A 20,148-nucleotide genomic window follows, 5' to 3' on the forward strand; every position below is an offset into this window, starting at 1 on the left:
GCCACCCAGGCGCCCCCAAAAATGTTTTCTTGAGGTGTGGTGGTTTTGCCTACGTTGCCTGGTAAAAAAATACACACACACACACACACACACACACACACACACACACATACACGAAGAGAGCATATTAACTGTATTTATATACATCATGAGAATTTCTAATATGCCACCCATAAGCACTCAATTTGGGGTAAACATGGGTAAATATGCGTATGGTGATATGGATAAAGTCTTAAGCCCTCTAACTGTCATGTAATTCCATATTCTTTGAATTCCATAACACCTGACATTTTATTATTAGAGTGGAGTTGAGATAAAGGTCTTAGACAGGATTTGGCCAAGCTGATTATTTTGCGTAGGGAGATAGGACATTTATCGGAACTAATTCCTGTCTATAATTTGCCACTCAATCAAGCGCTCTATTATAGTCTGATAAGACCACACGGTTTTTGTGAAACTGTGGCAGTATTCCCTTAGTGGCAGACCCCGAGGTCCATGCTGTACGGTCTGGAAATAGTCAGGATCTGGTAGAAGTCGGCCAGGCCAGACTGAGCCGGATGACAAAACAGGTTATCGAACTTTTCCTTAAAGACTTCGTTTAATAGGATAATTAAGGATAGCATTCCAACATTCAATCAAATAAAAAAAGATGTTAATCTTGAATCAAAATATGAATGATCTGAATCCAATTCTTGATTCATTTCTTAGTATTTTTATATTTAATCTTGCATTTTTAAAGTGCGATTTCTAGTTAATTTTGCAGTAAACTATTAAAAGAGAAGGTTTAATCACTTTTCTCCCACAGAGTTCTGTTAGGGTTTGCAAAGTACTCCATTTTTATCAGAAAATATGGCAAAGTGGATGGCTTCAGAAAACACGGCTTACCAAATTTAAACACATTATATGCATCAGAAGACTCATGTTTGAGTTACTGAGCATAGAGCAAAGAACCATGTGCTTTCAGGGGAACATCTTCACTTTTAAATGCATGTTATTAATACAAGTTTCCCGGGGAAAATGGATTCACCTCCCCACACTCCACTAGCAGTTCTTGATGTCATATCAAAGTCATTTCTTCCCCTCCGACTCCCATAAAAAGTTACAATTATCTGCAATATGCATTATTAGCTATTTCTTTCTAAACTTCAAAGTTATACTTCAGTTTAAACAAAGCAAGTGTTAAATTACAAATGGCTAAAAGTTAAAAAAGAAAAGAGGGGGGGACAAACATCTGGAGGGGAAAAGTCATGGAAATGAAAACCTAATGTTTGAACTTCAACATCGGATTCCCAGGTTCCTCAATGCACTAATGCCTGGGAGCTTTAGAAGAAATCCAAAGAGTTTCAATCAGTCTAGTTTGTAATAGGTTTTATGCTGATTTAATTTCCTGTACTTGATCTTCACATCATCACTTAAGTTTCTAGATGTCTTCAGACTTGAAAAAACAAAAAGCCTTTGTTGCCTATCTAGAATCCTTACATGTCTGACCAACAGCTGAAATTACATCACTTTCCTGTGCATCACAAGCTCTGAAAAGACAACTGCCTCCTCAAAAGAGATGGAATGGAAATGCATATTTTTAAATCAGTGCACTGCACACACCCCGTTACCAAATAAAGAGAATGAGCAACCCCTCCCCCCCAAAAAACATCTGGGCTTCGTTAGTGACCAATCATGGTTCAGCAAAGGCAGCTAGCCCTTGGTTCAATTTCAAGGTCAATCTCAGTATCTCTAGAGGGCTGGTGGGTTGGTTGGTTTTTACCCTTTACAAACCACTAGTTTCTATTGGGGGTATACTCCCTTTTCTGTCGTGTTTCCTTTCTCATTAAGATATTCTGAAAACAAAACACCTACAAACACCTTTGTTCCCACTGATTTACTCTTTATTACTCTGTCCTTGCCTCTTTTCCAGAAGCACTAGTTGCTTCCCTCAGCAACATCTGGATGAAGCCTTCCACCCTCCGGGTTCCCATCTTCTTGAGCCTTCACTCCATGCCCTAAAACTTTTTCCAAATATTTTCCATCACTAACTCTGTTCTGGGATGAGCTCCCTTCCTAAGCTAAAACTAAGGAAGGCAAATATTAAACGCCTCGTCTCAACTGGCAGAAGGATTGAGTAACGGAATTCTATGGAGCCTCCAAGAAACCAGCGCATCTCTGGACGTGCGTATTCTGACCCACAGGAGGAATCGTGCTTTTCAAACTGATGAACTACACGTGACGCCAAACCTCGACCGTGAGAAGAGAGGCTTATAAGCGGCTACATACAATTCTCCCCTGAATGGAAAACAGACTTAAAATGAACTTTAGGATTATTTATAAGCAGTTCTTAAGCTTGATGATACTCAACTGAGATCCATTAAAGACATAATGGTACCACCAAGGGTGTTTGGTTAGTTGATGCCTGACTGTCACCTTGCCCCTCGTGTGTGGCTACGGGTACTATAAGTAAGTAGGGTGTAGGCTGTCGGTGGTAACTACATGAAAATGTACAGAGGAATGAATCGTTGTGTCTAACATTATTTGGGCATTCGCGTGTGCTAAGCCTTTTATTAAGTCCTTTGCATGCGTGATCTTATTTAATCCCCACAACAACTCTATGTATGAGAAATATATCTATCTAACAACTATGAAAAAAGTACTGCTCTTGCCACCTTCTTAGAGAGAAGGAAACCGAATCTTTTAAAGGTCACATAATTGGCTCAAGACTCCACGGTTAGTCAAGTGATGGGGCACAATCTGCACCCAAGCCATCTGAATCCAGACCCTGAGCTCCCAGCTATGAAACCAGGAGGAAATGGAGGTCCCACTTCTCTTTCCTGCCTTTATATCTTGCCTCCTTCACACCAAAAATTTTTAAAAAGCAGAAGTCAGGGAGCCTGGGTGGCTCAGTGGGTTGAGCCTCTGCCTTCTGCTCAGGTCGTGATCTCGGGGTCCTGGGATCGAGTCCCGCATCGGGCTCTCTGCTCAGCGGGGAGCCTGCTTCCCCCTCTCTCTCTGCCTGCCTCTCTGCCTACTTGTAATCTCTCTCTGTCAAATAAATAAAATAAAAATCTTTTAAAAAAAATAATAAAAAAGTAAAAAGCAAAAGTCCAGACTAGTTCACTGAAAGAATAGACCCAAAAACTCTTTCAAACTCAGGAAGCTGGGGAGTGCACAAAAGAGAATAAAGGAAAGAACAGAAGTACTCCTAATCAAAATCCAGTTAATATAATCACTGGATTGGCCAAAGGTCCATCCCCTTGACGAAGCAAGACTGATGCAAGTTTCTGCCCTACATCTACATGTATAGTTTTGGTTAGTCAACTCCTGAGTAGCCTACCATGTGCCAATTCCAGTCACAACAGATGAGAGGATTCCACGACAGACTTTTTTTCCAGGCCTATTACATGACACTGTAAGAGTTATAGGACATCTTTTTAAAAGTGAAAAAACTTTAAAGCAAAACAAAACAGCTCAGAAGAATAAAGGGTAGCAATTTGACTTTGAGGCCATGTACTTAGCAAATCTAGTCAGTTGAAAAATATATCTCTAATACAAGGAAATCGGTGAATGACATTGTTGGAAAGAATTGAACTCACTATGAAGTACAAGCCCATTTCCTATGGAAAATGCAGTGATTTATTTCTTTAGCACCAGCCTTCCAGCAAAGAATGCCACTGAACTGAATGTCTGGCCATGAGTGGCTGCAGACTCTACCCAACAGAATATACACAAGCGAAGAGGAAACACACCGTCTAGAAAAAATACACAATTTCCTTTTACTTCCTCTTCTAAGTAGAACAGCTCTTCTTTGGGGACCGAGTCAGGGAGCTGTGACAGTTCACTCACTATACAGTATTTTCCATTCTCACAGCCTGTAAAATTTAGAAATCACCACCGTCAATGGGGATGACCCAGTTATTCCCAGAAAGCATGGGCCTCCCCGGTGGATGCCTCTCATGGGCTTCTTACGCAGCATGAAGATCAGATACCTGGAATCCATATCTCCAACGAGTAAGAATCCATTAAGGAGGGGCACCTGGGTGGCTCAGTGGGTTAAAGCCTCTGCCTTCAGCTCAGGTCATGATCTCAGGGTCCTGGGATCAAGCCCCGCATCGGGCTCTCAGCTCAGCGGGGAGCCTACTTCCTCCTCTCTCTCTGCCTGCCTCTCTGCCTACTTGTGATCTCTGTCTGTCAAATAAATAAAATCTTAAAAAAAAAAAAAATCCATTAAGGAAGAAAAAAAAAAAAAGCACATAGGTCCTTGGCTAAAAACTGGCTGTGTAAAGATGAGTGGTGGGAAGAAAAGCCATAAAGATAGGTGGGTGTGAAAAACCTAAACTTATAGAAACAGAGAGTAGAATGGTGGTTGCCAAGAGTGGAGAGTGTGGGGGAAGTGAGGAAGTGTTGGTCAAAGGATACAAATTTTCGGTTATCAAGCCTGGGCATCTAGCATGCTGATTATAATTAACAACACTGTGTTATATGCTTGAAAGTTGTTAAGAGAGTAGATCTGAAATGGCCTCACCACAAAAAAAGGGAAATGGTAATTATGTGAGGTGACCTTAAACAAATGTTATGGCAGTAATCATTTTGCAATACATAAGTATCAAATCAATATTTCATATTCCTTCAGTCGACACAACGTTATATGTCAATGATCTCTCCGTGAAGCTGGGGGATACAAGAGAGGCCACACTCTCGCGCCCCCTAACTTTCACTGTCTTGGCTTACGTTTTATTTCATTTTAGCAACACTAATCTCGTGACTTCCAAGAACTTACCATTTTCTATAGAAAATATACTCTCATGAGTAAAAGTGAAAATAATTACTCTGAATCTTCCCAGGAAGGAGGCCTTAGGGACAGTGAGCAGAGGCTGCAAGGAGGCAGATAGAAGAATTTTCTAATTCCGAAAGTTCCGAGCTTTCAAGAAGGAAAAGGCAGCCTTGAGAGGTAGTGAGTTCCCTAACACTAAGGATCTCAAGCAGTCCAGATGATTACCGCTTGGTGTAGGTCTGGAGAGAATTCACTTATTGACCAGAAGGTTGAATGAAATTCTCTTACTTTAAGGTTACATTGCAACGCTGAGATGTTTTTAATCTAAAGATCATCCCCATTTCCTTGTGCTAAGAAATCTAATCCCAACACATGTTGAGCAGAGGAAAAAAAAATACAAGATGAATAAGTTAAATGAAAGGCAATACCACAGTATAAATAGAAAGTGATGTAGAACTCTAGAGGAGAAAGGAATGGCATACCAACAGGAAAATATAATACAGCAGAGCAGCAAAGACACTTAAAAAAGATGAAGCCTGGGGCGCCTGAGTGGTTCAGTGGGTTAAGCCTCTGCCTTCCACTACGATCATAATCCCAGGGTCCTTGGATCGAGCCCTGCATCGGGCTCTCTGCTCAGCAGGGAGCCTGCTTCCCCCTCTTTCTCTTCCTGCCTCTCTGCCTACTTGTGATCTCTCTCTCTCTCTCTCTCTCTCTGTCAAATAAATAAATAAATAAATCTTAAAAAAAAAAAAAAAGATGAAGCCTGCAGGATAGATCAGGGAAGAGAGAAAAGGAAAGCCAAAGGTCCCATTGCAGAGGATATGTCCTATAGAGGATGCCTTTATATTTCTTGAGAAATGGCTTTATTCATTTTTAAGGTTTTTCTCCTCTGTCAACAGGGCAGACAGACCAGAAGAACGTGGGTAGTGTAGCAGCAAAGGGAACAAGGTGGTAAAATGAGTGAAGCTCCTTGGTGAGCTCTGGATTTCTGGCTTCAAGGAGCTGCAGCATCAGTGTGCCTGTCGATCAAGAGCACCTGCCTAGAAGTCACAGTCATTAACGTCAGTCTGCAGGAATGACCACTAACGGAAGCAAACCTCTGAAACTGAAAACATGGCTTCCTAAAAAGCCGCTGTAACAAGGAAAAACACAAGCCACCTCGAAAATGAGATGTGTCCAAAGCAAAGCCATGAAGGAAACAACAAAGAAAGAAAGAAAAAGAAAGAGAGAGAGAGAGAGAGAGGAAGGAAGGAAGGAAAGAAAGAAAACGTTACAAAGTTATCTCATACACATTTCATCTGAATTTTATCACCATTTCTAATCAACTTCCAAGGTTTCATAATAGCCTTTAACCTTAGTTACTCAACCCACGGAACAAGTCATCTCATTGTTACCGGGGTTTGAAGAAAGAGTGGAGACTCTTTTCATGTTGATAAGAGATAGAAAGAGGAGTCACTCCCAAGGAAGAAAAGCATTGTGAGTAAACTCCTGGAGCCTAATGGTAAAGGGCATGATAATTCGGTGCTTGCCTTAACCCTTTCAAAGACCATGGAACCAGAAGTCAGAAATACATGTAACTGATAGAAAATAAAAGTAACCTTCATTTAAAAAATGGAAAAACAGAAAATTTTCATTACCTTAAAAAAAAAAAAAAAAAAGCCCAGAAAATATATCTGATTACTCACCCATTTCCTTGGTCTGCCTCTTGGCCGTTTTTCTCCAGTGGCTTCTGCTTTCTGCAAAATGAAAAAGGAAGTCATATTGTTTCCTACCTGACATTATTTAAAAGCGCTGCACCGAGGGACACATTCCAAGTAAGACTGTTCTGGTTTGCGATGAGGTATGGAGATTGCTTTAACAATCCCGTTCTCCTTGAAGGCTCATCTTCTCGTCAGAGTAGCTCCTCCTTCCCCAGTGTTTCATGGTATGATGCACAGAAACATCTACTCATCTCTCACCCTCAAACACTCCCCCAGAATGATCTCCTCTGAAATGCATGAAAACGCTTTAAATAAGCCATTTCGCTTTTATTTCTATCCACAATTAAAAAAAAAATACTCCCACATATCCATAATTGTATAAAGGAGGATTTTAGAAAAGTAATGGCTCTTAACTGATTTTCTTTCCATATCACAGCTAAAGTTACAAAAATTAAAACTGATTTGTTGCTTTACAACTTACAAAGCACTTCCACCTACATTGCTAATCAAAGTAGTTCCAAAGTAAGGAAGAATACATAGGCTTCTGAGTCAAATAAAATGAAACATTTGCATTCTTCTACATAGTTAACTTTTTTTTGGGCAGTTCCTTGCCAAAAAGTCACGTGTCAACCAATTCATTGAAACAGAATGAGAGAGAGAGAGAAGTTGGCAAAATCATCCATGTGTGTCCCTGTGATGGAAACTAGGGGTGCCAAAAACCAGCAATTAATAAAAATGCAGTATTATTACCATTAAGTCCCTACTCAACACAGACCTGACATGAATGTATTTCTAAGTACCTTGAGAGTTTGTTTTATTGCTTCAGAGATTTTATCTGGTATTCCAGTTGTTTTTGCCTTTTGAATCAAATTTTAACATCTTCTATAAGGTAATTTCCTTATGTTTACGACCCCTACTGCAATCCTTAAATACACCAAAACACACATACATACACACAACATACGTCTCCTATAAAAACACATGATTATACTTTTCAGGAAAAAGAGAAGTTAGTACACACTCTTCTATAGAAGAATTACGCAAAGGCTATATAAACACAAAAATACAGGTAACCTGGGCCAGCGTAACTTGTTTGGCATCGTGCTTTTGTTACCTAAGTTAGCAGCTGGTAGGTGCTTGCTGCGGTGATACTACCTGTTAAAAATGTTAAAACTGTCTACACTGCCAAGTGAGATTCTCTTTTCTCTTTTCAATCTGCCTTATAAAAAGAGATGGAGATAGATAATAGATAGATAGACAGACAGACACAAGATAAGCCACAAGATTCCTCACAAATAGCATCTCCCTGACCTGGCATTACTACGCAACAGGCCGTAGGAATTAACCCAAGTTCTGTATGATTATAATACCATTAGTTCACATCTATTGAGCACATGTGTTATTTTCATTCTCAATCTTGACAACAGCCTTGTACAGTAGGTATTATAATTTCTCTAATTTTGCAGGTGAGCAACTGAGTTTTAGAGAGCGGAGGAAGGTCACACACAAAGGCGGTACAAGGCACGCAGGGGAGCCTGGAATTTGAGCCCAGTTCTGTTGGCCTGTAGAGACTGGCTTCCTCCCCCTTCCTAAGAGGACTACCTCCCCTTAGCGTATGTGCATTCACTACCATACGGGAGACATTTCAGTCAACTAAAGTTGGGGCTGACTCAGCTAATTTCCCCGAACAGAAGGAAACCTGGTGGCCTTTAGAAGCTCAGCCTAACGGTCAGGTTTGGGCGTTGTGGATCATTTGTCACTTGTGAACGGACTGCACAGAAGAATCGTTTATTGTCGGGGTTAGTGGCACTCGTCTTACCTTTAGTCATAAGGGCATGAATTAAATTAAATGGAAGCCAGGAGTGCCCAGTGAATCACACCCTCTTTCTGAATGCCGTCTTAGGGAGAGGGAGTTGTCTAAAGGGAAACACAGACTCTACTTTGGAAAGCTTGGACTTAAATCCTGGCTCTGCCATTTTAGCTTTATGACTTTGGGCAGGTCTCTGAGAACCTTAATTCAGTTTCATGTATGAAATGAGATAATGCCTCCTGGGAGGAGCCAAGTGCCCACCATAAATGAGCTGCTTAATAAGTGCTCTCTCACCCCCAACAAGATGGAACCCTCCAAGGGACAGTTTTCCTTCTAGTTAGTCCGATCTCCAAGAATTCAGTCAATGCTAATATTCCTTTACACCCATCTGTCACCTTTCGAATGAAGCTTTTAAGAAACCCTTGGGCTAGTACATAGTGAGTTCTAGGAGTACAAAATTCCCTAATACAGAAGCAGTGTCTGATTTAATCCTTGGGATCAACTGTGAGATTGCAGTTTATCCAGCAGTAAATTACACAAACATGGAAGATAGAAATCCTTTTTAATGGGCACAGGGATGGTGGGTGGGGTTAAGAGGAGGCGGTTATTGACTTTCAAGGCTAAGGGGGCCACACCAAGCTTCCTTGGTTCAGTTGTTATGTTTCAGGGGCCACTAAGGGATCCGGGCATATCTAAAATCTGCTGCAGAGAAGGTTGTTTTTTAAAAGGGTTTCGTTGCATTTCAAAGTCAGAGAAAGCAAATCTCTCCAAGAGAAAGCCCTGCAAATAAGAGGAGTTTAAAATGAGCATCTCATTGACAAAAAGCCCATTCAAAAATAAAATTTGCACCATTAACTAAAGGGCAAAATATCACAATTATCACTTGGACTTGTTAAAAGCAAACTCGCTCCTTGGTCTCCAGGCCAGTGTTACATGTAAACTGAAACCCTGTTCGGAGTCTACATCTAGGAGAAACACATTAGCTGTGCTGTGTGGTGTCGCTCTGGGAGGTTTTCATTGTTCTTTAAACCCACATTATTTAATCATTCTGATCAACTTCACAAAGGCTGCAAAACAAGTTAGGATTTTAGTTTGTAAACCAGCAGAGATCCAGGGTTTTTATATGGAGGAAAGCACTGGCTTTAACTTTTTTTTTTTCTTCTGTGTTTAATGCTCTTCAGAATATTACTTTTCAATAGGAGAAAAAACATTTCAGGCGCTCGTTTTGCTTTTAATACATCAACATATACAATGTTGTGGGAGTATATATTTGGTTTCCCTTCTCCAGAGTGGAATTTGGTTCTATACGACAAACCCATGTATAATTAAGACAGTAACTTGTTCTCAGTATTTACAGTTTCTGGGGGTGGAGGGGTAGGGGGAGGGTAAAGAGGCTGGGAATTCTGTATTTGTAAAAACTGAAATTTCAGACTATGGCCACATGGTTTTACAATTTACCACATCATATCTTGTTAAAAGTGTTACTTATTCTTTGCTTATATTCATGTTTTGCCTTTAAAAAAAAAGTTTAGGTTCAGAACTGTTATGTTTAATTGTATAATATGGTTAGAAGCAAGTTCATGAGGGTTGAGAAGAATGTTAAGTGGGAAATGTAATTTTTTCTCTTTCTAAGAAGTCTGGTACTTCAGGCTCGTACATGTACTCCACACACACACACACACACACACACACACACAATTAATTGAAAAAGGAAATTCATCTAACAAATGTAACTCTTAAGCTTGGAAACAGCGCCTACATTAGCACCTGGTACATAAGATGTGCTCACACTCTTATTGAATGAAGAAGGAAGAAAAGAGAAACACTGGTGTTTATATCACGTGTGTCTTATTTCCTTCTTCCCATCAGAATTCTACAGCTTGGCAGGAGTTTTAGCAAGCATTTTGTCTAGACCCCTCACTGAACAAATAAAAAAACTGGATGGGTTCTGATCTCCAAAGACATATAGCCCTGTGAGTTCTGAGGCCCAGAAGTCTGGGGGTATCGTATGCAGGAGGCACCCATTTCGATTCCCTTTAAAAGCCTGTAGAGAACTTCTCTCCAAAGGGTTTCTTGAAACCTAACTTCTAACATGCCTTTCAGGTGACTGGAGAGAACATAACCTACATTGTAGCAAATATTTTACAAAACATCGGACAGCATATAGTAGTGGGAAGGTCCTAAGCTTTAGAGTGAGATTTGAATTCAACGCCTTGGGCCACCATTTTCTAGCGATGAACATGAGACATGAGTCACGGTTTACATCTTGAAATCCGTTTTCTTCATCTGTGAAATGAAGACCATAATACCTATGTCAGAGGATTGAAGAGTTAATATTTGCATAAAGTGACTGAGAAAAGCTCCCAGCACATGGTGGGTACTCAAGTGTAATTTCTTCTCTCCCTCCATATTTTAAAATGTTACCCTTAAAAAGAATACCTCCTTCAAATTAATTAATTAATTAATTTTAAAAAAAACCTCCCAATTCTTGAGTGATTTTTCTGAGCATTCTCTTAAATAGGACAGCAATTACGTGCTCAGTGTCACAAAATGTGAGATCAAGCCAACTGCCCATGTTCATAAGTAGTGAAGCTGAGACCCAGTGTGATTTCAAGGCAATAAAGGGTCTGTTCTTCTGGGAGATATTTCATAGAAAATAAAGGAGCTATGGGCAGATTCAAAAAAAAAGAGAGACAAGAAAAACTTCCAGGGTGAAAATCAAATGAGTCGTTAAAAGTAAAACATTTCCGGGTTTCCTATAAAGACATGGAGAATTGCTGAGATTGGAAACCAAAAGAATTATCCAATTCTGACTTCTTGGTCAAATTTAGATAGCTATTAATTTTTGTTACTTTAATGCTCTCATCACATTTTATATGTACTGTGATAATGCATGAAAACCTTAACTCCCTCACCCCAAATCAATCAGTGCCTCAGCACACAGATGGGGGGGTAGCGGGGTGGGAAAGCTAGAAAAATATCTGGGCAGAGTACCTTATTTTGTTTTCAGGTATCTTTACAGATATGTTTTTAAGATTAAGACCTGTAGACAAGAGCATATGGAGCAAACTATTCAACGTCTAGAAAGTCACATTTTATTTCTTTCAGCTGTCCTTTTAAACATAAAAACAGTGCAAATCAATGTGCACTGGCATCAAAACCAACTGGAATCATCGATCAGGCTAAGCACTGGGTACTTCTCATTTTACTTGATTGATAATCCAGCTCTGTGGGGTTCGAAATGTTAAGTGCAACCATTTTCACTCTTCAAGAGAAGTTGCAAGTTTGCCATCACTCCATACAACTGAATTCTATCGTCCACTGTAGTTCATGCTAGTTTCACCCAAGGAAGCCCTTATTGTCAACTCTCATGTCATTATTTACACATGCCTGTCTTCACCTATACAAACATTAACTTAAAGCCAAGGCCAAAATGACAGGAAGAGCTATTTTCAAAGTTTAAGACTTTCCTCCTATCAACCATCGCACTACCTTTTTTGTGATCAGAAGAATCAATAGCTATGATACAGGAGTTCACAGGGGTTACCTTCTGAGCAAAGTGCCCCCTATATCACCCTGAAGAAAAGACAGTGACTATACTATTCCTCTAGAAATCAATCAGAAGATGCCATTCAAAACTGTTCAGTGTCTTAAAACAACAGAGAACAAAGCCCTAGCCTAAACTAGAATCACTTTTCAACCTGTTTTTTTCTGAGTAGAACAAAAATTCATAACTGGAAGTTTTAGGATCTAGGATAGTGAAATTCATTGTTCTACCCTTGTGCCAAGCTAAGTGGTTCCAAGGTGAGCCTCCATCTAACTGATACTCAAGAAAGAACTAAAACACGATTGAATGCCAGTCTGGTATGTTCTACCTCCTTAGCAGAGTGGTTAGTCACGACTCTGAGATAAAAATAGGCCAGGGTTGTGGGTCAGTCAAAGCAATGAGGAGCTCTGGATGGTGAGTTCAGAAGAGTGATAGCTTCCAGAAAATTAGAACTATGGGTTCCTTGAAGTAAAGTTACTTTGTGAAAGAATCCAAATGTGTTTGAATTGCCCATATTTGGATCATAATCTGTGATGGCTCAAAGGCTTTGCCAGGTAGAATTTACTGATGCATTAAGGTTTGGTCCTCCCTGGCAAGTGAAGTGGAAATAAAAGAAAAAGAGTCAATTGCTTAGGTAAATCAGCTTAAAATATCAAGATAATGAAGACAACACTTGGGTTTTATTTAATTCCACCCATCTGGATACATGTGTCTAACTCAGATAGGGCCCTGAATCCCAGTGGAAATTACCATTCAAACACACAGGAATCAAACAAAATCCTACTACTCACACAGAAACCATAGGCTGGAACTGTATGACAATTTCCAACACCCATCCTTCCGTGACCTACCTAACAATGATGCCTTTGGTTACTCTCTTCAGTTGGGCCTATTAAATTCTTTTTTTTTTTTTAAAGATTTTATTTATTTATTTCACAGAGAGAGATCACAAGTAGGCAGAGAGGCAGGCAGAGAGAGAGAGAGAGAGAGAGAGGAGGAAGCAGGTTCTCCGCTGAGCAGAGAGCCCGATGCGGGACTCGATCCCAGGACCCTGAGATCATGACCTGAGCCGAAGGCAGAGGCTTAACCCACTAAGCCACCCAGGAACCCCTGGGCCTATTAAATTCTTAAAAAAATCTTGTCCTCACTCAACATCCATGCTTTAACATTTCTCTGAAATGATGAATAAAGCCCACATTCTCTCATCATAAAATACCTGTGCTTGGTGTTAATAATTATTTATGAAAAGTCAACCACATTTCTAAGAATGCAGTTAGAAAAAAGCACAAATCTGCCTTTATAGGGTCCAATCAACGCCAGAACTTTTTTGTACAAGCAAATGGAATATACAGATCGAATGTTTACTTGAGCACATTACTTGAAGTGTACATACTTTACCTAGATATTTTACTTCTGCACCTTGCTCTCTAGCTCTGGTTATTCAACCTCAAGTCAAAAGAAGTTCAGGGGTGCCTGGGTGGCTCAGCGGGTTAAGCCTCTGCCTTGGGCTCAAGTCATGATCTCAGGGTCCTGGCATGGAGCCCTGCATCCGGCTCTCTGCTCAGCGGGGACTCTGCTTCCCCCTCCCCCCTCTGCCTGCCTCTCTGCCTGCCTGTGATCTCTGCCTGTCAAATAAATAAATAAATAATCTTTTTTTTTTTTAAAGAAAAAAAAGAAAGTTCAAACAAACCTATGACTCTATGAAGTAGGGCTGTCTCACACCTGATATCTTTTTATATGCCATTTCCTTCTATTAAAATGTAATTCAGTCTCAGAAAAAACATTTTTTGTCCTCAAAGTACCTGAATGAGAATTGCCTTGAGGCTTACAGATGAACTTGACTTTGACCTTAAAAACTGGAGAATGAGTGACAGCCCCTCCAGTATTCTCTCATGATTACAAAGCCACAGCAAAAACCCTAAACACAAAGGAGATTATATCTTTCTCTCCTCTAAAGAGGCGAAATGCAAAAATACAAAGTATTTCCATCCAGCATAAATATGAGAGGGAAACAAAACAAAACAAAACAAAACAAGAAACTGAGAGACAACTGGTCACAGGTATATCTCTAAACTAAAACATAAACTACAAGGACAAGACACACACACACATATACACACACACCCCCCAACAAATCATTTATTCAGGAAAACATTAACTTCTGATTTCCTTTATTAAGATAGTAATATGAAGCTGGTTCTGGGACAAATTTTGAGCCCTCAGATTGGACTTCTCAGGAATGACTAAAATTGCTACCTAATGGTCATCCATGGGAATCTGTCATGATGGAGTGTAAGTAGATTAAAGAATCATTACCTTGTCTTCCAAAAGTTCCAAGCAGAACAAATTGTGCCTTTATAAATGTTCATTTTATATATCACCCAAATCAATTTCATATTGAATAGGGCCTGAAATTTAAGTGCTTACTAATTGAGTAGTTGTCCACTTGGTCTTGCAACACTCAGTGTGTACTGTCAAGTTTCACATTGCTAATTTTCCAACAGTTTTGTTTTCAAATGCCCCAAGGCCAGTGACTGAGTCCAAACACAAACTTTGTAAGTAAAGAAACCCCAGCAGCAAGAAATTTTAAACACCCAACATCATCAGGATTTCAGTGTATGTTGCATCTCTTCTAATTTTCGAGTTCTGTTCTCCTATATACTTACCAGTTTTGTTTTGTATTTTTTCATTTTGATGAATCTCAGTTTGCACAAGAATACCCAATTTATTAATCATAGGAGACTTCCCACATCTACTCTGGTCACTCTAGCAGGGTATGATTATCTTACATGTTATGAACAATAGAACTTTTTCTGAAAAAATATTGCTTCTCAAAATCCTAACAAACACATTTTGTCAGAGTACAATATGTGTTTGATAAACAAATTTATGTTTGATAACCATGTTTACACAGGGTAGTAGCAAACTCAATAAACACCAATTTGAAAGTGAAAATACCTTAAGTTTACACATGCCATGAACAATTCATCAATGTCATTCATTCTTTTACAAAGTATTATCTTCTCCAAATGAAGCGTAATTCATAAAACTGGAGAAATAGAACAGTGTTATGGGCAAATATATTTGCTCATTTTTATTGGAAGGGACTTTTAGAACAGAAGCGTGTGAAATAATTTTGTCTGGATGAATGGAAGATATCAGGGAAAGATTACTATGGGAAAAAGAAAATCTATTTCTGTTTTGGAAATTGTAATAATGTATACATACACATGAAGAATTACTAGAAAGATGAGCAGCCTCATAGAATCCTCTGTAAAGGCCTATTACTAAAACAACTAAAAATAAATCAAACCTTACTTGGGAGGAGGCCAACTTTTTTGTTGTTTTGCTTTAGGTAGTAAATTAGACACAAGTCTCAGCTTCCCTTGTGTCAATAAAGATTTTGTTAGTCAGTGGTAAACTTTTCAAAATGAAGAGAAGATAATGGAAGCATCTCTTTAATCATTCAAAAAAAATGTAATATACTGAAATGTGAAAGATGAGATTCATTTTCCTTTTTTTTTTGCCTAAAATTTTAAATCAGTTTTTTATGACAAGATATGCAGATTTCTTCCTGGGAGATGCTGTAATGATGCATTTTTCAGAGCAATTACATCAGAGTTTCAATGTTAGCTACCTACTAAGATATTCTTTTGCCATTTCATTAGAGTAAAATTAAGTTAGGCAAATCCCACACTTATGCAACATTTAAAAACTAATTGTTAAATTAGCCCCTTTCGGTTAATCTCATAAACCAGGTAAAAATGTAACAAATAGGAAATACTCATACTAAAAATATGAGACTATATACTGTCAGTTCTAAATGACAAGGTAAATTAGAGCTACTTCAAAGTTTATGGATTAAATGTGGGTCACAATTAAATCTTCACTCTGTGAAGCAGTTATAATTAAATACAGTAGGAATCTGCTCCTTCCCTTCAGCTCTGTTCAAGATTATTAAAATAAAACAGACAAGAATTCATAGTTACTCCCTAAACAACTTTATACGTATCACTGGTTGCTATAGCAGTTTACAACACTGAAAACTATCACATCTAACATGCTTAGTGCCCACAGTCACAGAGAAAACCACACCAAACATTAGTCCCCAAAGATGATCTTATGGCCCTTTTTAACAAATACTGTACATGATGTACTCAAATCCACTAAAAAGGGGTATAGAAAAATGTACTTCTGAATTTTGAGCCTTTGTTTTCAACTAATATACAACCCTACAAATAAAATACAGACACTTTTTCTGATTCCTTTATAAAGCTAAAAAAAAAAAGAGTTTTATATTCACCTCCGCTTCTTTGTACATGCATTGACCCTGAGATATTTCCTCTTTGCTAGCTCAAATACAACCAACATGAAGTTACGTGAAACTGCAATCTACAATTTATAAATAAAAACACTGGAACTTATTTATACTTGACTGGGATCTAGTCTGCCCCAAAATACACAATAATGAATCAAATACTTGTTTAAAAAAACTCATTGTCCCATTTAGAGCACTGCTGTACCACCTGATGGATGGAGGCATTTTGAGAGATTATGATATACTACATTGCAAGTTTATTGTAAACAGACAGCATACTTTATCACCACATTTAAATCTGTAAAATTCATGAAGATTTTTTTCCAGTATCCCATAATTGGATTTACTTCTAATTATCATTTGGCAAAATACTTAACCTTATAGAAGGATTTGGTTTTGCAGTAATCATGTAAATAAGCAGAAAGTAAATCAATCTTTATTATTTTTGAAGGAAATTGCAAACAACACCATCAAGCAAATCCTACAGTTCTGACTTATTTTTAACTCTTTCACAACGGGAGCAGATCTTAATTGTGTCTTTCTCCACTCCCCCTCCTCACCCTCCCAGCCCCGGTTTTGAGTTTCAAATTATTTGGTGATTGTTTATTTAAGAACAACACTGGAAGCATCTTCATAAACTTTTTAGGTTAAGCAGTTATGCTTCAAAATCTGATTTTGCTTAGAAATAGTAACGGTAGGAAATGAGTCTTGAGTTACCCAGTTGGGACGAATCCTTAAGTCTGGATCTAGAATGGGGAAATTACAGGGAAGTTCCTGTGGTCATGGAGAAAGTTGGGGGGACTTAACTTGAGAAATCTCACCTTTTGAGCTGCTTTGGAGGGACTCTTGTTTTTGCTGCCTTTGGGTCTTCCCCTGGGTCTCTTAGGAGAGGGCTCACCGGTTGGCTCCTAAGTACAGGGGGGAAAAAATGCTGTTGTGGAAGAATGTCTGAAAGAAATTGACCCTGACTCTATAGTTAGTTTCTGTATGTGCTATTCAAAAAGACTGTTGCAACACATTCAGTAGGAACATAAATGGAATGATGATGGCACTGAGTTTACAGAAAGGGAAAATAACTATACTTTCAATCCAAGGGTTCAAAAAGGAAATTCTATTTTGCATATGAAACTTAGGTTCTGTTTCAGCACTAAAAAGGTAACAAAGGCTGACAAGGTTGCATGTTCTGGAAAGAAAGTCACACAAGTTTAAGGTGTAAAATTTGAATGGTTATGTATTTGGCAACTTATAAATACTTTACAGGAATGCTACTACCCATTGTACCAGCATTTCCAACAAAAGAAAGACAACGCTAACATCATAAATGTTTCAACAATCTTCCCTATAGAAAAGATGGTTTTTAGTCATCTCTGCATATCCGCATTGTAGGTCAGTTATGACTCAACACATTGAGAGAAGTACTGGAGCAATTACCCAAGATCTTCAACTCAAAATAACTCCGTTCCCCCTAAAATTTCCAAATAATTATGGTAAATCTGTTGTGGGAGGTTTTGCTTGAATTATCCAGATAATTGCTTCAGTTCTCCACTTCCTTTTGGAGTTGGAGGCATGGTCTTTAGCCTAAATTTAAATGTCTTTTGATAAAAATAAACATTTTCCTCCAAAACTTGCTTTTGAGAAAACTCTTAGGGAGGGAGGAGACCGGAGAGAACTAAAAGGGGGAAAAAATGAAGGAGAATGGAAGTGTCTGAGAAGGAGAAATTGAAACTATCAATAGGGTTAGCAAAATTTTAAAGGGTTCCTATGCCAAGTAGTAAATGCTCAAGTGGTTAAGAGAATGCGATGATTAATATTCCAGATCCTAAATATTTATGCAGTGAATCATCAATTTACAGTTCATTCAGATTCGGTGATTAAATGAGACCAATTAACTTAAAACGCATGAAAGTCTTCAATGAAAATCCGCATCCTATTTGGAGAATCTGGGGAAGGTTCCCTGCAAGCTTCTGTGGGACCACTAGAGCCAGTGGGCACATCCGGAGCAAACACACCGGAGACGCATTTTTCTTTCTTTGTGAACTCTGCCTTAACTCCAAGGTAAAACCTCCAATCACCTCCAGATCCCACCGCAATTTCTTTGGGATACTTTTTTGGAGGTGGGGGACAAATCGAGCTAGAAAGAGCTGGGTGGCGGGTGGGAAACAAGGGCGGGGGCGGGGGGAAGGGCAGAGACTTCCTGGGAGGTGTAAAACAGGATCCTAACGCGGTTTAAAGTGTCGCCTGGGCAGAGCGGGAAAACTCAGGGGCCTCTAGATTGGCTTGTTTCCTTTGATGATTTCAAAAAAGGTACAACCCTTTCAGTTTTTCTAAAACGCTCTGGCAAGCAAACATTGTTCGATTTCCCCCCACCTTGCTCTCGGGCAGCTTTTGGGACTCCAGGATTATTTTCTAATCGGCCTATTTGCGGTGAAGGCAGCGCTTTAAGGCTAAGGAACGCAGGAGAAGTTTTAAAGCCCGCGGAAGCGGTGTTTAAATGTTCTCAATAGACATGCCCCGCTCCAGCCCTGGCCGCCGAGGCTTGGAAATTGCAGCGAACAAAACCCCCCGCTCTGGGCGCTGCGCGCAGCTCTGCAAGTGGGCGCTCCGCGCAGCTCTGCAAGCGTCCGCTGCACGCTTAATTGGTTGCATCCGCAGACAAAACCCTCCACTCCGCGGGGTCCCGGGCGCCCCTCGATCGTCCCCTCCCAACCCCCAGCCGCTCGCCCAGAAGAAGTACTTTTAAAATCTACAGCTCGGAGCGCGGGATCCAGGGGCAAAAGGGGGACCGGGGGCCTGGCGAGGACGTGACCCAGCTACTGTGCACACTCTCGGACACTACTTTCCACCGCGCCCTCGGCCAAACGGGTGAATTCCATCCCGTGAGGACCCAGGCTCCTCCGAACGCCCTTTCCTGGGACACCTCCGCGGCGGCGGACAGCCGAGCGGCCGCCGCGCCGCATTTAAAGAGCCCTAAGGGGACCGGGCGGGCCCACGAGTTCTTTGTAGGGAGGGAGCGAGTCTCGGGCCACCGAGAACGTGGGGAGGGCTCCAAAGGGGCGGCGGCGGCGCGCCAGTCCCCAGCCCGCGAGCAGCCCGGTTGGCGGGAGACACATCCTCCGGCCCCCAGGACCTGAGCCCCTCCAACCCCGACCCGCCGGAGCACCCCTGCGCCCCCGCACACCCCCCCCGCACCTCCTTCCCGCCGAGCAGTTGTATAAAGCGGCTCGGAAAGTGCCCACCGAGTCCTGGGTTGCCGGAGCCCGGCCGCTTCGTCACGCGGAGACATCGCGCCACTCGGGGCCGTGCACAATAGCGAAACTCCGAGGAAGCGCTGCGCCCGACCCCACCTCCCGCCGCCTACCGCTGTTCCCCACCTCCCCGCCCCGAGGAGCGCGGGCGCCCCGGGGCTCAGCCGCGCACTCGCGCCGAAGACTCCGCAGCCCGCCCCCACGGCCCGCCGGCAGCGCGCCGCAGCCGCCGGACTCCCGCGCTCGGGTGGCCGCGCGTCGCGTGGCCCTGGCGGAGGGAGCGGAGGTGGGCTGCTGCCCCCACCCTGCCCGCGTACTGACTTGCTGCTGCTTCCTGGGTCGGCCGCGTCCTCTCTTCTGAGGCGCCGGGGCGGCAGGTTGTCCCTGGGCTGAAGTGGACGGCTGCCCGGCGCCTTCACCGCGTGCGCTCATCCTGCCTCCCGCCGCCGCAGCCGTCGCCGCTACCGCTGCCGCCGCCGCCGCTTCGCCGCCGCCGCCCCGAATGTGCCGGGCACCTTTCGGGAGATCGGGCGGTAGGGCTGGAGGATGAGGCAGGGTGGGCGAGGAGCTGGCGTGCTGCGAGGGCTGCTGCTGCTCAGGCTGCCGCCGCTGCCACCATCAACACCGGACGTCCAGCGGCTGCCAAAAAGAGAGAAGAGGGGAGGAGGAGGAGGAGAAGGAGGCGCTGCTGGTGGCGGCGGCCGCGGTGGGTGGGTGCCGGAGGTGGAGGTGGAGGTGGAGGTAGCGAGAGGAGGAGGAGAGCGAAGGA

At 41.5% G+C, this 20,148-nt stretch overlaps 1 protein-coding gene across 1 annotated transcript in view; it reads right to left on the minus strand.

Moving 5' to 3' along the window:
* The window catches only part of LOC111142359 (high mobility group AT-hook 2), an 80,287-nt gene extending 60,476 nt beyond the window's left edge, over window positions 1-19,811 (minus strand). Inside the window, exons 1-3 of the mRNA XM_022495386.1 lie at window positions 19,701-19,811; window positions 16,956-17,042; window positions 6,445-6,495 (exon numbers count right to left, since the gene is read on the minus strand). Coding sequence (XP_022351094.1) covers window positions 6,445-6,495; window positions 16,956-17,042; window positions 19,701-19,811 — 249 coding nt within the window. The remainder of the gene's footprint in view (window positions 1-6,444; window positions 6,496-16,955; window positions 17,043-19,700) is intronic.
* Window positions 19,812-20,148: the final 337 nt, after the last annotated feature.

This window comes from Enhydra lutris, unplaced genomic scaffold (assembly GCF_002288905.1).
Source record: "Enhydra lutris kenyoni isolate GAN:26980312 unplaced genomic scaffold, ASM228890v2 scaffoldscaffold7, whole genome shotgun sequence".
Lineage (NCBI taxonomy): Eukaryota > Metazoa > Chordata > Mammalia > Carnivora > Mustelidae > Enhydra > Enhydra lutris.